This window comes from Epargyreus clarus, unplaced genomic scaffold (assembly GCF_041222505.1).
Source record: "Epargyreus clarus isolate Ecla_fem2 unplaced genomic scaffold, WU_Ecla_fem_2.2 ptg000017l, whole genome shotgun sequence".
Classification (NCBI taxonomy): domain Eukaryota; kingdom Metazoa; phylum Arthropoda; class Insecta; order Lepidoptera; family Hesperiidae; genus Epargyreus; species Epargyreus clarus.
This window is the reverse complement of record NW_027332225.1, coordinates 1,286,292-1,304,947: the sequence shown is the minus strand read 5'-3', so window position 1 is coordinate 1,304,947 and position 18,656 is coordinate 1,286,292. Positions and strand designations below refer to the sequence as shown.

At 33.3% G+C, this 18,656-nt stretch overlaps 2 protein-coding genes across 2 annotated transcripts; both read right to left on the bottom strand.

Annotated features, from left to right (window-relative positions):
* Positions 1-2,184: 2,184 nt before the first annotated feature.
* Positions 2,185-5,929, bottom strand: LOC140749163 (monocarboxylate transporter 9-like). The gene is made up of 5 exons (XM_073082206.1): positions 4,789-5,929; positions 4,220-4,696; positions 3,745-3,960; positions 2,957-3,242; positions 2,185-2,374 (listed from the first exon to the last, which is right to left on the bottom strand). The coding sequence occupies exons 1-5, from the start codon at positions 5,905-5,907 to the stop codon at positions 2,190-2,192; spliced, it is 2,283 nt and encodes a 760-aa protein (XP_072938307.1). The 5' UTR covers positions 5,908-5,929; the 3' UTR covers positions 2,185-2,189.
* Positions 5,930-11,955: 6,026 nt separating this feature from the next.
* Positions 11,956-15,166, bottom strand: LOC140749202 (monocarboxylate transporter 9-like). Its single transcript, XM_073082250.1, has 5 exons — positions 14,051-15,166; positions 13,523-13,957; positions 13,108-13,323; positions 12,605-12,890; positions 11,956-12,326 (listed from the first exon to the last, which is right to left on the bottom strand). Exons 1-5 carry the CDS (start codon positions 15,164-15,166, stop codon positions 12,142-12,144), a joined length of 2,238 nt encoding a protein of 745 aa, XP_072938351.1. The 3' UTR covers positions 11,956-12,141.
* Positions 15,167-18,656: the final 3,490 nt, after the last annotated feature.

Here is an 18,656-nt window from a genome sequence, read left to right as displayed (position 1 = left end):
ATAAGAAAAGTATAATTAAAGTAAGTAAATCAAAAATAAATAAAAGTATTAAAATGTTAAAAGTATAATAGTACATTACGGTACGCGTGGCCAAAGAAGCCTATTTTTGCACGGCGTGAAGTTAGCGCCCGAGCGCAGCGAGGGTAGTGTATTGATATTCGCACGGTGTAAAAATCGGCTACTTTGGGCACGGAAAAGCGTGGCTAAAATGCGGGTTTAGGTCACAGAGTGCTATAAAATAAATTGAAATGTAGTAAAAACTACAGTAAAAAAAACAATTATACGGTTATGATACTTATGAGTAGTATGCCCACGTTTTATTTTTATGAAAAACATAGTGGAAATGCTTACATTAGTAACATCACTCACATTATAAGTTAGATTTATAATCTCCTCTAATTTTGAAATCAATTAAATATACAAATTTAATCCTACCTGATATAATAGCTTATACTCATTATCCATTTGAACGGTTGATCCAGCATACTTAAGCCGAGGAGGCACCGCCACCACACCTATTTCTAGCGTGATGTAGTTTGTCGTTTAGATGCAAGGGTGTGGATGACAGCTGACTTAAATATTAGACAATCATCATAGTCCTTAAAAATGTCGATGCATCAGTGATCGGATTTAAATAAAAGTAGTTTTTTTATAATATAGACTCCTATATTATAAAAAATAAAAACTACTAGCAGACGAGCACGCAGTCCACCTGATGGTAAGTGGCTACTGCCGCCCATGGACATTTGTAATCAACCCCAAATAGAATTAGATATTCCTACCTGAGGTCGGCCACAGATGCGCCGCTACCCCTGAAGACTAAGCTGGAACGCCTCCGAAAAGTCTGTCTCCCTTACCACCGGAACACAGCAGCGCCTAACACTGCTGTTATTAGGTAAAAATAGGTGTGGCGGTGGTGCCGCCGGAGTCGAACCGCAAAGGGTTCTACCACCTTTAAAAGAATTAGAATTAGTTAGTTACAGATGACGACTACTGAAGTACTGAAGCCTCTTTGTGCGAGTTCGACACGTTCTTGGCGAATTATTATTAATCTCCAATATTGCAAGGCTGTGGTTATCTGGCAACCGATATTATAAACAGTTAATTGCTGAGTGGAAAGATCTGTAGTGCTAATTTTATACCCACACTACACTCATGGCGACCAGAGTGTTTTATTGCTCCAGACGATCATATTACCGCCTGATTTCAGTTATAATGTAAATATGATTAGTTCATCCGTTCATAAATAATGGGTTTAGATATTTATTTCTCATTAAGAATTAATGACATTCACTTACATGAGAAAGTTTACAAAAATGTACTATGCTATTACAATTCATTAGAGAGCGTACAAACAAACAAAAGCGGTAGTAATAAAAACACACATATCGGGTACCCACAAAGTTTGCATGCATGCATAATACAAGTAATATTAGTTACTTAATTAGGTAAAAATTATAACAGCGAATTATAACACCGATAGATTTTGGATATAGATCAATATTAGATCTCGCAACTTTTTGTCTTTTTATGCATTTCCTACATTTTATATTATTTTTTATGGGATTATGTTCTGTGGTGAGAATTTGTCATTGTTTTTTTCGCTGGCCAAGGGCAAAGTAGACTTCGCACTCTTTTGACATCCCCTACAAAAAATATTCAATTAATGATTTATCCTACAAGAGCTCTTCGGGATAAAATCGCGCAAATAAATAAAGGCAATTTACTATTATTATTCGTAAATAAAAAAACAAAATCAGTTGTACGTACGTTTTATTTATATATCCAGCTTACATTAGTATAGTATCACAATTGGTTTGTGCCTATTTACCTCTATGATATTAAAGTAACTTTACATACCTAGTTATTAGTCATAGCATTAGTGTTCGATACGTAACATTTAACATATTTTAGATCTTTCGTTATTGTTGAGTAACACGATAACATGATTCCACAAATGTTTCTACTTTGGCATCTATTACCATGGAACCGTTTTATTTAAATTAAAGTACCTAAGTTATGTTAATTAAACACAATACGAGGATAAGTATTTATATTTACAATTATAAATCGACTGTCTTATTAAATTGTATCTTTTAATCACCTTAAAAATTATAATAATTTGTTTCCTTCTTTCATATGTTCTTAACCTCTTACATCAAATAAATAACTCCTATATTATTGTAATTTTAAACATTGTTCCCTGCATCCTGATTCTTCAGTTTCTCCGCATCCAGTAGTAGAGTCTCCTTGCCAATGATCCGTACATTCTTTATATACGCGATGGTAGCCACACACAGTCCAGAGATTACCAGAAATCCTCCTCCCACGTAAAAAGTTAGATCCCAGCTTTCCGATATATCGAAGAGGAGACCTGGAGAGAAAGTAAAAATATTTTTTCAGTTGTATTCAGATCTATTCGATTTATTTTTAATTAATCTACACTAATATTATAAAGAGGAAAACTTTGTTTGTTTGTTTGGTTCTAATGAATAGGCTCAAAAACTATTTGACCGATTTTAAAAATTCTTTCACCATTCGAAAGCTACATTATCTACGAGTAACATAGGCTATATTTTATATAAAATATATTTGATAAATAGATTTTGAGGCGGTAAAAAGTTTGCCGGGTCAACTAGTACTATATAATACTGTTATGAATATATACAGGATGTTGTGGTTCGACAGGACACCACCACCTTATAAATTTCTTCGTAATATCAGGAGCGTTAAGTGCTACTGTTTTCTGCTTTGAAGAGTGTGGTACTTGTCCAAGGCGTTTCAACTTAGTCTTCAGAAGTAGCATCAGTAGGCAACTCTAAGAAGGAACGTAATCCTATCTGGGGTAGAATACAAATGTCCATGGGCGGTGGTTACCACTGCTTACCAGTGGACTGCATTCTCGTTCATTATTTTAATGTTAATAAAATATAACTCTATAGACACAAAGGCTTACCACCAATAGGAGGTCCAATCAGATTGCCAACGCCTTGACAAAGCAAGACCATTCCGTACCCCGAAGTGAAGTGATCAATTGGCACGAGTTCTATGAGGATAGCTGGCGTGTAGGAGTAGGTACTGGCGAAGGACACACCGAAGACTATGGACACAGCGATCAATAGTGGGAAGTTGTTTATCACGAAGGGATAGACAGCCACCGCGACCCCACATAGGGCAAGAAGAACGGCATATGCCTTGGTCACATTAAACCAGGGTCTATCACCGAACCAACCAAGGACGATCTGAAAATTGAAATTATGGAATTAGACTTATTCAGTCGTAGAGTGACTGTTAAGTGTTCAATTTTTTATCACTTGAAATTGGTGACGGTGATGGTGACGGTGCATGGAAGTCTCATTAGATCTACCGAATACCTATTTTGCCCACATCAGCTACAGCAGCGTTAAGCGCTGTGGTAAGAATGGTGTGAGTGTGGTGTGGCTTCTGAGGTGTCTGATCTCTGAGTATTAAGTTGGATACTCAGAAGTAGCAACATATCTATTGCCGATGTCAGATAGTAATCTAATATTATCAGGCGTTGATTAAAAATATCCATGAGCGGCAGTAGCCACTTATCATCAGATGCTTAACTTAACAAAACTTAAGAACAGCATGTACGTTCCTTACTTCTAGCTTATAAAAAATACTGCTTTTTAGTAACTTTTCGCATCTGCATCTTAGTAAATTTTAACGGCAAGGATAATTAATAAGGAAGTTAAGATAATAATCAATCTCAACACTTACAATACCAATTCCATTGGCTATCCCAATGATACTCATGACTGTTGGAGCGCCTTCGATCGCAAGGTCCGTCATGTAAGACTTGAGGAAGAAGAAGGGAATAATGGACCACACCGACATGAGCAGCGATGTGATACTGAACATCAAGAAATGGAATTCGGTGAACAAATTGAAGTTGAAGTTTTTCTTTAGCACCTTCACCACAGGATCGTACCATTTCTGAAAATGAAAAATGAAATATAGAATATTTCTCAGTATTCATAAATCTGAATCATCGCATCTAATTTAACTTTATTCCCGTCTTTGTATGTTTTTATCTATATAAGGATATTTCTATAAAGGTAGATATTTATGTTCTAGATTTACAACAATTTGTGAATAACAAAAATTTTAATTACTTACGTAATTATTTGTCAATTTCTCTTTGTCTAATTTTAAAATATAAGAGCTATAAAGTAACAAAATAATATTAAAATACCTTTTCATCTTCAGATTTTGACCAAATTGACGCGGCAGAATTTTTGTAAATATCAGGTAATGAGGCAGACCGTAATTTGTGCTGGGGAATGTCCATCAGCGCACGTCGATTCACGACAGGATTTCTGTATAGCGCTAAGCCTTTAGTAACTAACTGATCAACTTTTTTATCTTTAGGATGCACCATATTGTTGTTCAAGTCTATATCTACATTCTTTAATTTGTTTTCTAATTTTGGAATAACTCCAACAGATTTCAGATCTAACTCTTCACTTTTATGTTTTAGAGTTGATTGTGGACTTATAGCTTTTAATGACGACGGGTGAAGACCAGAATCGTTTGAACTCTTACGTGATGCACCTCCAATACCAAAATTTACTTCAGATGGTTTACGAGTGATTCGATGCGGATAGTTTTGCAGTATGATACTGTAAAGATTCCTATTTTCCATTATGTTTGCCATAACTTCAGGAGGGACCTATAAACACATGTGAACTCATTAATTAGTACATATTCAAATAAAATATTATTTGTCCAATTTACAAAATATTCGTAAAACGAGATACATACCGGTTCATTCTGATGAATAAATGTAGGCAAATCTACTACTGAATGATTCCTTTTATGAGTCATTTCAGCATTCATTTGAGTGATTTCTTCCAGCTCTTTAGATTCAGCTAAAGCTGATGTCAAAATTGATAATACGTACTCAGGACTATGCCCACTTTTTACTAATTCATTAAGCTCATTTAATCCTAAAACTATTGATTCACCACCCACAGATTTAACCGAAATTGATCCTAGACTTGATGACTTCTTTAGTTTGGCTTTTTTCGCCTTCTTCTGTTGCGCTTCCCGTTTGTCTTTAATTATTACCCAGTCTGGTTCTCTCATTAGAGCTCCACAAACACACATATTTAAAACAGTTCCTGAGAGTAAAACTAAAGTGTTCCTCCAATCATAATTTTGCAAAAAGAAGTTAGTTAAAGGTGAGTATATGAGTGTTCCAAAACCGATTCCACAAGATGCGATTGAAACTGCTAATGTTCTTTTTTTATCGAACCAAAAGGCTACTGAAACCACAGAGGTCACGTACAGAATACCCATGGAGAGACCGCTGATAATGCCCAAAGTTACGCATAAAAGTTCAACTGAGTTACTTATTGCTGCTAGCAGGAAGCCGCCTGTTGATACAACGCTAGCAACCATTGTCGTGGTTCTGCATCCAAATCTTTCTATTAAAGCACTCATAATCGGGCCAGATATTAAGGGGACTGCTATAAAAAGACTGCCGATCCACGACGTCTTCGCTTGTGATTCTCCGAAATATCGGATAAATTCGTCATGCAAAATTCCAAATGAATATGCTAAGCCGTCAGAGCATACTGATGTTAGGAACGCAGCGAATACGACCACCCAGCCCCATCCACCATCAGGAATCGGAGGCAGCTTCTTCTCTGGTAGTTCCGAATCTATACTATCCTTATCATCTACACCCTTAAACTTAACTTGCATTGAATCTTGACTATTTCTCCTATTGTTTTTTTCATTTACATTTACATGTTGAGGTAGTTCATTATTCGAGATGGTTTCTGATTTTAGTGCGTTAAATTTGTTGCTATCTTCTCTTAAATGATCACCTTCGGTCTGGCTCTTCCCTCGAATGATATTACATTCATTTCCGTCCATTTTTTTTTTCTTAATTTACTTTTCTGATATACTTATTTAATATTAATATAATTAAAATCTGAAAAGAAAGATAATAGCACCAATTAAACAGTTATTAGTACTGCAATATCTATGATTTAATATTAAGTAAAAATATTAAACATTGTGCATTATCTTAGATTAATAAATTTTGTGAAGATAGGTAATCAGATATAATCTTCATTTTACAATCTATCTTTCGATAAACGTTTCATCTTATCATTAAATTTATGTACATATATTAGAAAAAAAAAATATAAAGTGATTTCATTGAACATAATTTTGCAACTAAAAGCATAAAGTATTAATTATTGAACTTTTAAAGATCTTATTTTTTAGTTTTACTTATCTTTATGGACATATATTTTATTTTTTATTAATAAGGCTGTAGAATAATTATAAAACTGAAAAGTAGACTGCGAAAAATTAACTCTTTTGATTCCTGCGCCTCTTTGAAACCTAACCGAATTATACATTTTTCGTTTTAATCAATATCGGCTACAGGATTTCCTATTTCTGCTGTTCCTTTTACTTTTAGATTTTGCAGTCCGCGCCCAGATTAATAATTCACGATTTTAAGGACCTGTTTCCTGTCACGCGAATTAATGTAATTAACTTAATCACGTATGCGTGTGTCAGCCGCACGCGTGAATCAAGTTTCTTTAAGCTCCCCGCGTCCTGCGTGTGACTTATATGACTGTAAAAATATGTATGAAACACTTTCATCACTTGGGTAATCATTTTTCACTCATTAGTGCACTTTGATCACCTGGCACATCACCTGGGTGATCATAGGACGCTTCAACTTCAGGTGATCAAAGGGGACTATGAAACAATAGGATGCGTGGCATGCGTGCCTAGATCCGTGATAAGAAAAAGCCCCTTAAAGATAATATTTCTGATAGATATCTCATTATTTATTAATATATGACATTTTTTATCAACGCGATGGTCATGATATAAATCTAATGTATATTACCTATCTCTAATGGAATATTTCTCGATAAAGTGCTATATTTATCGGACAAAACTATCTGTTCACTGATTTCCGTATGTCTTTTGCTTTGACGGCAAAATATTTGATAATATTATTTTATCTTTTTGTATTTTAGCCGCATCATTGAAACAAAATCCAAAACCACTAGAATAAATTATAATATAAACAACCTCTTAATGAATCTTAAATTGCAACAAATTACAATGGGGATATACGGAGAATATACGCTAGAGGTCGCTAGCTATAGAATACACTACAGGAATACATCAAGTATAAGAAAAGTTTTAGAGTTCAGACTGAATTTAGTCCTGAAAAGCGCTAGGACTTTTAAATAAGCAAATTGGACATACCTCTCTCTTTCAGGCCGAATTTTCCTCATACAGTCTACAGGTGTATCCTCCTAATAATACGTTCTATACACAGAAGTCGGATATCAAAAACGGTATTACGTAAGTTGTTAGTTAAACCCAACTTCATATCGTACACGGTTGCCGTGTCCATATATGTGAAAACGTAAATGAGAAAGCATTGGGCAATGGACAGTTTATATACCCGTATCGCTGATGTGATTTGTCGATATGATGTACGTTTACTGTCTATTATTGATAACGATTTTTTCAAACTGAAACGTAATTTTTATTATTGTAAGTTAAAGGTGGTAGAACCCCTTATAGTTCAACTCCGGCGGCACCATCGCCTCACCTATTTCTGCCTATTAACAGAAGTGTTAAGCGCTACTGTGTTCTGGTTTGAAGGATGTGGTAAAAAGACATACTTTTCAAGAGATATTCCAAGTCCTCAGGGATAGCGGCTCATTTGTGGCCGACCACAGGTAGGCTAATCTTGTCTGAGGTTGATTACAGATGTCTGTGGGCGGCAGTAGCCACTTATCATCAGGTGGTCTGCATGCTCGTCTGCTACTCCTATATTATAAAAATGTAGGGAGGGTTAGTAACCCCTAATCCACAAAATGTCTATAACTTATGGTACGTATGGAAATTAACATTGTTGCGATTTTTATTGCGTACAGATTCTTGCTTGTACGTTGGGAAAATAGTTCATGAATTGCGTAATACGGGGAAAAATTATATCGGAAAATGTTTTATTTTGTATTTATTTGGTTTGTAGGATTTACAAAATTTATTTTAATACTTATAGGTAGTGAAAAAATGTCGTGCGTTTAATGAAGTACCTATCACATACCTTTGATTATTTAGGTATGAAAACTTAATCGCAAGTATGTATTTTCGTATATAAAACGTTGAAAACACTTCTGTTAGATTTAATCCTTTATCAGTTTGGGTAACGTGACCGATTGACTGACGTACAATAAACTTAGTACCTACATCGAAAAAACACTTCTTATGTAACTATAATTTTTATGTTGTGCTTTCAAAGTACCCATTATTATAACGAGAATGCGTAGGACTAAGCTCTTTAAATAAGATTGAACTGCAAACGACCTTTACAGTCCACCTATTCATGGTAAGTAGTCCATGTTAAATATATAGTTAGACTTCGGTATCCAACTCCATATAGAGCAGGGGTCCCCGGTTGAAGCATATTTGTTCTGCGACCTTAAAGGGTCTTCGCTTACCTAACCAATTCAATTATGGTTTAATACTTGGTGGTTTAATGATACAAGAAAGATAGAAACTGAGGGAAAAATATACTTCAAACACGATATAAGATATTTTAAAATATTGCACAAAAAGTTTTTTTTAATATTTTACATAATGTCAGCTTGTATTTCGGCATATGCAAATAACATAGGTACATAACAGTAGTGGATTGTCTTATACAGTAGTTAAGACCTTTTTTGAAAACGAGCGTAAGTCAAAGACATCGCATTGATTTAAGATAATCCACGTAAGGGAAACATTAAGTATATTTTTGGTTTAATTAAAAATAGCTATCAATTAGACAATACAAGTGCATCATATCGCTGAATCACATCAGCGATACGGGTATATATACTGTCCGTCTCCCGATACTTTCTCATACGTTCATGGACACGGCAATCGTGTACGACATGAAGTTAGGTTCAACCGACGTCTTATGTATTACCGTTTTTATTATCCGGCTCCTGTCTATATACATTATATTAGGAGATACGTCTATACAGAATATGTGTCAGTAAGAGGAAGATTCCGCCTTAAAAAGGTATGTCTCATTTGCTTGTTAAAAGTTCTTTCGTTTTTTAGGATTGTATCAATTGAACACAGAAGTTTTTTTTTTATTGTATGTAATTAAATTCAAAATATATTTAATCGTGGTATAAGAAAATTGACTATTTTAAGTACAATAATAAACGATATTTTGAAAAGTCACCTCCTCACTTTTTTTTTTTTTTTTTTTTTTTTTTTATAATATAAGAGTAGCAGACGAGCATGCAGTCCACCTGATGGTAAGTGGCTACTGCCGCCCATGGACATCTGTAATCAACCCCAGATAGGATTAGATATTCCTACCTGAGGTCGGCCACAGATGCGCCGCTACCCCTGAGGACTAAGCTGGAACGCCTCGGAAAAGTCTGTCTCCCTTACCACACCCTTCAAACCGGAACACAGCAGCGCTTAACACTGCTATTATTAGGTAGAAATAGGTGTGGCGGTGGTGCCGCCGGAGTCGAACCACAAAGAGTTCTACCACCTTTAATAAACTTTACTTATAGATCTTGCCATCAAATGCCACCAAAAAACGGAAGTACTCCAATAGAACATACTTTCAAATAAAGCAGAGAATGGATATCAGCTTATAAACAGTGGACTTATTGCTGATAATACGAATCTGTTTTATCAGTTTTCTAGGAAAGATGGCAATTGTCGGATTTGAATAGATCGTATCTTTTGACAATAGTCAATAGAAGAATATTTCTTCATAATATACGCATCGAATAGATAAACACATTCCATTGAGTCCAATTAATATTATTTAAGTAAAGCTAATGCTTTATATATTATTTAAGTAATAACTAATATGTAAGTAATAACTAATGATTTACTTAAAAAATATTAATTGGACTCAACAACTCATTCTTGGATTTATAAATACAAGAATGTTCCAATGGTATATAATTAAAACAAAGCATAACAACTTTTAGCAAAAGACCATTAAAATACAACCCACTAATACTACAAAATAAAGTAAAACAAATGTACATGTGTATGAAATATTTATTTCAAGCATGGAACAGAAATTAAAGTTATTCTAAAGTTAAAACGTAAATTTTAATTATTAACAAATATTTAAATATTATTAATAGATCAATTTTTATTTTTGCGCAATAATATACTCAAATTATAGTTTAATTATATAATAATATACTGTCAGAAATTTATCAAAATTAACTTACTATTAGCATTATTTTAATTAATCTTTCTTATATATAAAACTCGTGTCACAATGTTAGTTACCGTACTCCTTCGAAACGGCTTTATCGATTTTCACCAAATTTTATATGCGTATTCAGTAGATCTGAGAATCGGCTACTATCTATTTTTCATACCCCTAAGTGATAAGGGATGTTTACCCTTAACATTTTTTTATATATATGGCAACACAACGTTTGCCGGGTCAGCTAGTTATTTTATATTATTTTCATGATGTGTTATTTTTATAAGTTATGTTCTTATTTATATACTCACTGGCTGGTACGATTGTATGAGTAGCAAAAAAAAGAAAAAGAACACTCTTGACGTTTGATTTGTATATTGCGCGGGAATAATAAAAGTTATAGTTTTGTTCTTTCAATATTTACAACATTTTAAAAATGCATTTCATATAATACACGGGTGATTATCTAGTCGCATGCAAACTTCTTCTGTGCTTTAAATTTGTCTGCCCATATTGTACAATTCCACCAATACTGCTGTAAGGCAAAAAAGTGTAGAGCACATAAAACAGCTATACACTGTAAGTAATACTTTTACTTTACCATATTAGATACGATATACGAAATCTGATTAAGCTTTTTGAAAATGTAGTCTCAACTTAACTTTTTCATTTTATATCACAGTCAATATATGCCAAGGAATATAGAGGTTTTAATTTTGTTTAGTTAATTGAATTTGTTGAACATTCACACGGACGGAAATGCATAATTGTTTTCGAAAGATTTGTAGCATATATTATAGCATAGTGAATGCCATTACGTAACCCTTTTACGTAAATAATATTACGGTTCAAGAGGTGACAGAGCCCTGTGACGGACGGATAGACAGCGGAGTCGTAGTAATAGGGTTCCGTATTTAACCTTTGTATGACAAGGTGTAGATAATATAATTATTAATTATATATGTATCCGGGATGTATGGAATACACGATGAGGTTTGGGTGATCTGGATCTTGGGCGATAGTAAGCCTTTTATTTACTTCAATACCTTGACTCTTATCTTATCCTATACTTTAATAATTTACGTAGTTACTTCACTAATTGTACGTAATACCTATGCGTACGTAATACCTATAAAATATATGAGGCACTACCTCATATATTTTTCGTCACTTTTTGAAATTATTCCTTAGTTTGTAGCAACACAGACATCAGTGGATTTTTTTATATTAAATGTTTTTCCTGTAAGTGAAGAGTTATAAAACCTTTTATTGTTTATTTATCGTATATAAGTCTACGTGACAGAAAATAAATTTTATCACAGACGACTCTACCGAAAACCTTTCTCGAGTACCTACATCCTCGTTATGATAAAGAAGACACAGATTTTTCTTATAAAATTTTATTGAAATATTTAACTTAAATAATACAATAATTACCAAAATTCTTACAAAATACCTTAACTTATTATAATATTATTATTGTAGATCTTTCGGAACTAGTCTTGAGATGAGTGACACGATAACATGATTCCATAAGCGTGCAATAATGTTTGATCTTCTACTTTGCAAATGTTTACTTAACTATTGTATTTTAATTAAATGCATGTATTATATTTATCAGATGATGAAAATCATGACATATATCTATAGCTTCTATTTTACGGACTTCATTTATATTTTGTCACAATCGCTAAGTAATGGACATTTCATGTTATAAAATTCTTAGCAAAGTTATCATTATTATCTTTTGGTATCATTGATATCATTGTGCCATAAAAATGAGAATGTTCAAATTATCATTTTCCTCCGTCCTTCTTATAACCATATAATTGTCTTATCTTATATATCAAATAAATAACTGCTATGTCATGTTATTGCGAATTTCACACATTGTTGGCTGCGCCCTGATTTTTTAGTTTTTCCACCTCCAACAGCAAGGGTTCCTTGCCAATTATCCTTACATTCTTTATATACGCGATGGTAGCCACACACAGTCCAGAGATTACCAGAAATCCTCCTCCCACGTAAAATGTTAAATCCCAGCTTTCAGATATGTCGAAGAGAAGACCTGCAGAGAAAGAAGGATAATTAGCTTAAAATTGTTTCTAGAATTATTAAAATCTATGTAGTTTAACATTTCAAGAGAGTTCAAATTGATCAAACTAACACTAATAAAACTAATGAAACAATTTAAGTAATATTCATTTGTAATTAACAGATTAAAAGGAAAAAGATTTGAACAGTTATTTTTTCACTGCTGTGCACTTATCTCTCCACATTATGGTGAAGACCTTTTTCAGAACTTCGTTTGTCAAAAAATAACTGTTATATTCTACAAAAACTTACCACCAATCGGAGGTCCAATCAGATTGCCGATGCCTTGACTCAGCAAGACCATCCCATAGCCTGTTGTAAAGTGATCAATTGGCACCAGCTCGATCAGAATCGCTGGCGTGTAGGAGTATGAACTGGCAAAGGTTACGCCGAAGCCTATAGACACGACGATCAATAGTGGGAAGTTGGTGATCACGAAGGGATAGGCAGCCACCGACACTCCACATAAGACTAGACAAACAGCATAAGCTTTGGTCACATTGTACCAGGGTTTGTCCCCGAACCAACCAAGAGCTACCTGCAAATTAAAATTATTGGATTAGACTTATTCATTCATAAAATTAATAATATTTAAAAGGATCAATGTAGAGGACAAACTAGAACCCATAAAATTAATTTCAAATTGATGGTACATTCATTTTCATAATTTTGTTCTATGTATTTGCAACGAACACTTAATTATTTATTAATTTATGTCATTCACATTTAAAATGATTAATTAAATCAAAACTTACAATTCCAACGCCGCTAGCTATACCAATGATGCTGATGACTAAAGCGCCACCTTCCATCTCAAGGTCTGACATGTAAGACTTGAGGAAGAAGAAAGGTATGATGGACCACACCGACATGAGAACCGCCGTAATATTGAACATTAGGAAATGGAATTCGGTAAACAACTTGAAGTTGAAATTTTTCTTCAGCATTTTCACCACCGGATCATACCATTTCTAAAAATAACGTAAGAACATTAAATAGTATTCTAATAAATATAATTTTGTGGTTTATCTCTGTAATATTATTATCAATCTTGTTATACTTAGCATTTATTATTTTTTTCAATTACTTACAAACTCGAAGTTAGTAATAAACTGATTAAAATGAAAGTAAAATATACAATGAATATGAATATTAATAATAAAAACATACCTTTTCTTCATCAGATTTTGACCATACTGATGCGGTAGAGTTCTTGTAAATGTCAGGTAACGAGTTAGATCGTAATCTGTTCTGAGGAATATTCATCAAAGCTCGTCTGTGTACGACCGGATTTCTATATACAGGTAAATCTATTATACCCATCTTATCAATTTTATTCTCTTCAAGGCATACCAAATTGTTGTTTAAATCTCTAGGAATAGATTTTTGGTCAAAGTCTAAGTTTTTATACTTGAGTGTTGATTGTGGGCTTATAGTTTCTAGTGATGGCGGGTATATACCAGAATCATTTGAATTTCTACTCGATGTACCAATACCAAAATTCACATCAGATGTTCTACGAGAGATTAAATGAGGATAGTTTTGCAGTATGATACTGTAAAGGGTCTTATTTGCCATTATATTTTCCATTACTTCTGGATGGATCTGTAAAAAATAAATTTAACAATTACTTAGTTTTGATTTAAAATACAATTGAGTGATATTTATAAAATAGTTTTAAAGATGCAAGATAAATACCTCTTCTTTTTGATTTATAAATGTGGGCAAATCGACATTTGAATTATTCCTTTTGTGTGAAAGTTCAGCATTCATTTGCGTAGTTGCCTCGAGCTCTTTCGATTCAGCCACAGCCGATGTTAAAATAGATAAAATATATTCAGGACTGTGCCCACTTTTCACTAATTCATTAAGTTCATTTAATCCTAAGACGATCGATTCACCACCCATAGATTTAACCGAAATTGTTCCAATACTTGATGACTTCCTTAGTTTGGATTTTTTCGCCTTCTTCCTTTTCTTTTCTCGTTTATCCTTAATTATTACCCAGTCTGGATCTCTCATTAAAGCTCCACAAATACACATATTTAAAATAGTTCCCGAGAGTAAAACTAAGGTGTTTCTCCAATCAAAAATTTGAAGAAAGAAATTAGTTAAAGGTGAGTATACGACTGTTCCAAATCCGATTCCACAAGATGCGAGCGATACTGCTAACGTTCTTCTTTTATCGAACCAAAAGGCCACTGCAACTACAGAGGTCACATACAGGACGCCCATCGCGAGACCGCTAATGATGCCCAATGTTACGCATAAAAGTTCAACTGAGTTACTTATAGCAGCTAACAAGAAACCGCATGTTGATACGAGGCTAGCTAACATTGTCATTTTTCTGCATCCAAATCTGTCTACTAAGGCACTCATAATAGGCCCAGATATTAAAGGTACTGCTATAAAAAGACTGCCGATCCATGATGTCTTCGCTTGTGATTCTCCAAAATAGTTAATAAATTCTTCATGCAAGATACCAAATGAATATGCTAAGCCGTCAGAACATGCTGACGTTAGGAATGCAGCGAATACCACAACCCAACCCCATCCACCATCAGGAATTGGAGGCAGCTTCTTCTCTGGTACTTCTGAACATATTCTATCCTTATCATCTACACCCTTGAACTTAACTACTAGCGTTGAGTCTTGACTATTACTCCTATTTTTTTCATTTACACTAAAATATAGTGCTAGATCATTATTTAAATTCTTTTCCGATTTGAGTGTGTTAAATTTGTTGCTATCTTCTCTTAAATGATCTTCGATCTGCCTGTCGCTTTGAACATTGTTACATTCATTTCCAACCATTTTCCTAAATTTATTTTCTGATATACTTTCTTTCACCGCTGTACGTAATATTACACAACTTTATCTCTAGGTATAATGAAAATCTGTAAAGAAAAATAATAAAATCAATTAAACAATTATTAACATTCAAGCAATCTAATAATTTTAATCCTTAATTGCATTTGTTAAATATTTCCTATTATCTAAGTTTATATAATTTTTGTTTTCAGATATTATCTTGATTTTATAATCTAGCTTCCGATAGAAGTTGTATCTCATGATAATATTTATAGTGTAAATGAAAAAAACAAACTTTTTGCTATTGCATAAATTTGAGCTGAAAACTAAAAATACAAAACGAAATTAATTAAGCGATTGAACCCTATTTATACTCGTGTTTATTCACCTATAATTCTTTCAATCAAAATAAATAATATATATACATATCTCTTAATTATGTAGGTATTACCTCATTATATAGATTATCTTATTTATCAAAGTCAGACGAATATACCTACTTATATGTTATCAGCTGATGATTTTAAATATTAACGTTATCGCTAAATCCTATCACATTTATAAAAGGATAATCGTAAAGAATAATCCATGCAAAAGTTTATTATATTTAGGTATGACTTATTCAAATATTGGATAACTGTCGGAAATGCAGTATGGAATGGAATGTTATAAGCTATGTTAAATTCCCTGAACTCTAAAAATGTTTGTCTAGTTTACGCATTATGTATTAGCTAAATCTGATCGCACGCCAGTACAGCCTAGAATTATAGGAATTCCCAGTCCCTTGGGCACTTTGCTATCAAACGTATACAAAATTTTGATAAAAATATATATTTTTTTAATTCAAGTCTATCTATTGACTACTTTTGAATCTTACAAACATACTTACATACATACAGAAATATATATACAGTATCTGATTTTTTATTATACATAAAATGACTTTATCATTTTATCTCTTTCCAAAATGTTTATATTTCGACCACTAGACTAAAAGTAGTATAGATAAAATTTCGATCGAATATCTCATTATGAATAAATACATGACAGATATTATCAGTGGTAGTTACATAAATCTAATATATATTACCATTATTGTGATATAGAGTATTAAGGTCGATAACAGTGTTATCTTTATATTTATTTACTAAACAAACCAATCTAAGCTGTTTCGGTTTGCAGTTTGTTTTGATTTTTGACGTCATTCAAAAAATCATCATCACATAAAAAAGGGCTTATAATAATATTTTATCTTGTAATTAAGTTGCATTATTAAAAAAACCATAAGCTATTTTTATAAATTAAAACTATTAAATTCTTATAAAGCTGTATTGTATCAAAAATATTAATAAAATTAAGTTAAATAATAACAAGATATGTTTTATCTTGTTATTCTTTAACGTTTGTATAAGTATTTAACGTTTATATAGTATTGAAATATATAATGCTGATAAAAATATGACGTAACATAAAAGACAATATGTAATAAATAAATGATCTAAAGTTCCCGTCACAGAAAAACTGTAATGGCTGCCGCGCAGACATCAGAAAATGTACGCTAGATGGCGGTAGTTGATATGGAGTTCATCAAACATAGGAAAAGTTTTCAGGATTTAAAATGGAGTCAATTATGAAAAGTGCCAGGACTTTTTAATAAACAAATCAGACATACCTTTCCCTTTCAGGATGGATCTTCGTCCTACAGTCTACCTATAGGTGTATCCCCTTAATATAATGTATATAGACAGGAGGCGGATAACAAAAACGGTATTACATAAGTCGTCGGTTGAACCAAACTTCATATCGTACACGATTGCCGTGTCCATGAACGTATGAGAAAGTATCGGGAGACCGACAGTATATATACCCGTATCGCTGATATGATTCAGCGATATAAAGTAGGTATACTGTCTAATATTGATAGCGGTTTTTATTTCAGCCATAAATCCATTTCATAGGTAATTTTAGAGGGACTTATTTATTGCAATCCTTAATCCCCGTAATGTCCATGACTTAATGGATAAAATTGTCGATGCATATGTTGTTTACGTATGGGAAAATACAAGCTAAAGATGTAATAATCAAAAACGCTACGTAATTTTGATCATAACACGGTCAAATTATTTACTGCGCAATAAATTAATTTAGTTCAACACGTGGGGACTATTTCTTAATCTGTGGTACAGCGTAGGTAGACATCGGGTAAACTTGGTAGAACTCTTTGTGATTCGACTACGAAAGCACTACAGCCACGCCTATTGTTGTTATAACAAAGAAGCCTTATAACAACGGTGTCCAGTACCCTTACCATGAGTTTTCAAAACATCCCACAACTTTACGTTACGTTTACTCAATACATTATTCTGTTCCGTTTGCTTCAGTGGACTGAGTAAACGTAACAATAAATAAGTGCTCAAGTCATTTTGACTGCCTCATATGTTCGCAAAAAAGAGAGACAAAACGTAAAGCGCCATTTTGTCAATTTAGACATTTAATGTCACGTTACTGACACTACAGTTCTGATACAATCCGCTAGGGGCGCTGATTGGAAATTGTATGAGCAAATACATAAACAAATACCAAAACAGTCATATTTGTCAAAACGTAAAAACTCATGGTAAGATGGTTCATGTTCATGGTGGTCATGGTAAGAAGATTGATATGTGTGGAATTTATTTCTCTAGGATAGCAACGCAGCCGTGTCCATACCACCGGTGGTAGGTACTGTAATTTAATATGGAGTTGATTACAGGTGTCCATGGGTGGACGCGTTACTACCACCCTGAAATTAAAACTCAACAGCTTTTAAAACTATGTCAGCTATTACCTACGTGTTGATGATTATCAAATCAAATCAAATCAAATCAAATCAGTTTAGATGTGAATAAGGTGGTAACATATAATGGCTGTTGGATGTGAAAACAATTTTGGATGATCGCTTATTCTACCACTGAGTGGCTTACAAAAATATATATGTAGGTTAAACAATCTAATTTTTAAATTCAAAATTCATATTTTCATTATAACAAATTCAAAATAATTAAAATATTTATAATACATTATAACCTCTACGTAATTCATAGGAAGTAAGAAAAAGTTGTTATTCTAGTCTCATGGTACATGCAACATCAGAGCGAATTATGAGTGCCCTTAGCTTAAATTTTAAGGGAGGAGTACTTTTCCGAGGTATTTCAGCTTAATCCTCAGATGAAGCTTCATCTTCAATTCTTCAGCTTAAGCCTCAGTGCCCGACCTCAGGCAGGAATCTCATCTTAACTGGGGTTGATTACATGTCCATGGGAAACTGTAGCCACTTCATCAGATGAACTGCATGCTAGTCTACTATTTTCATATTATAAAAAAAAGAAAACATAATTTATTTATCTTATGTTTTCAGCAACATTTGCCCTCTGAACAACGCCCTTTTCAGCCGCCCTTGCGGCCAACCCTTACTACGTGTAAGCTTATATAGTAAAGATACTAAATGTACAAT

Excerpts from the sequence above, each read along its gene's own strand:
- LOC140749163 (XM_073082206.1), bottom strand. The coding sequence starts at position 5,907 with ATGGACGGAAATGAATGTAATATCATTCGAGGGAAGAGCCAGACCGAA. Across the intron at positions 3,961-4,219 it reads CAAAATCTGAAGATGAAAAG|AAATGGTACGATCCTGTGGT; the intron begins GTATTTTAATAT and ends TTTCATTTTCAG. Across the intron at positions 3,243-3,744 it reads TAGCCAATGGAATTGGTATT|ATCGTCCTTGGTTGGTTCGG; the intron begins GTAAGTGTTGAG and ends TTCAATTTTCAG.
- LOC140749202 (XM_073082250.1), bottom strand. The coding sequence starts at position 15,166 with ATGGTTGGAAATGAATGTAACAATGTTCAAAGCGACAGGCAGATCGAA. Across the intron at positions 13,958-14,050 it reads TTATAAATCAAAAAGAAGAG|ATCCATCCAGAAGTAATGGA; the intron begins GTATTTATCTTG and ends TATTTTTTACAG. Across the intron at positions 13,324-13,522 it reads CAAAATCTGATGAAGAAAAG|AAATGGTATGATCCGGTGGT; the intron begins GTATGTTTTTAT and ends CGTTATTTTTAG.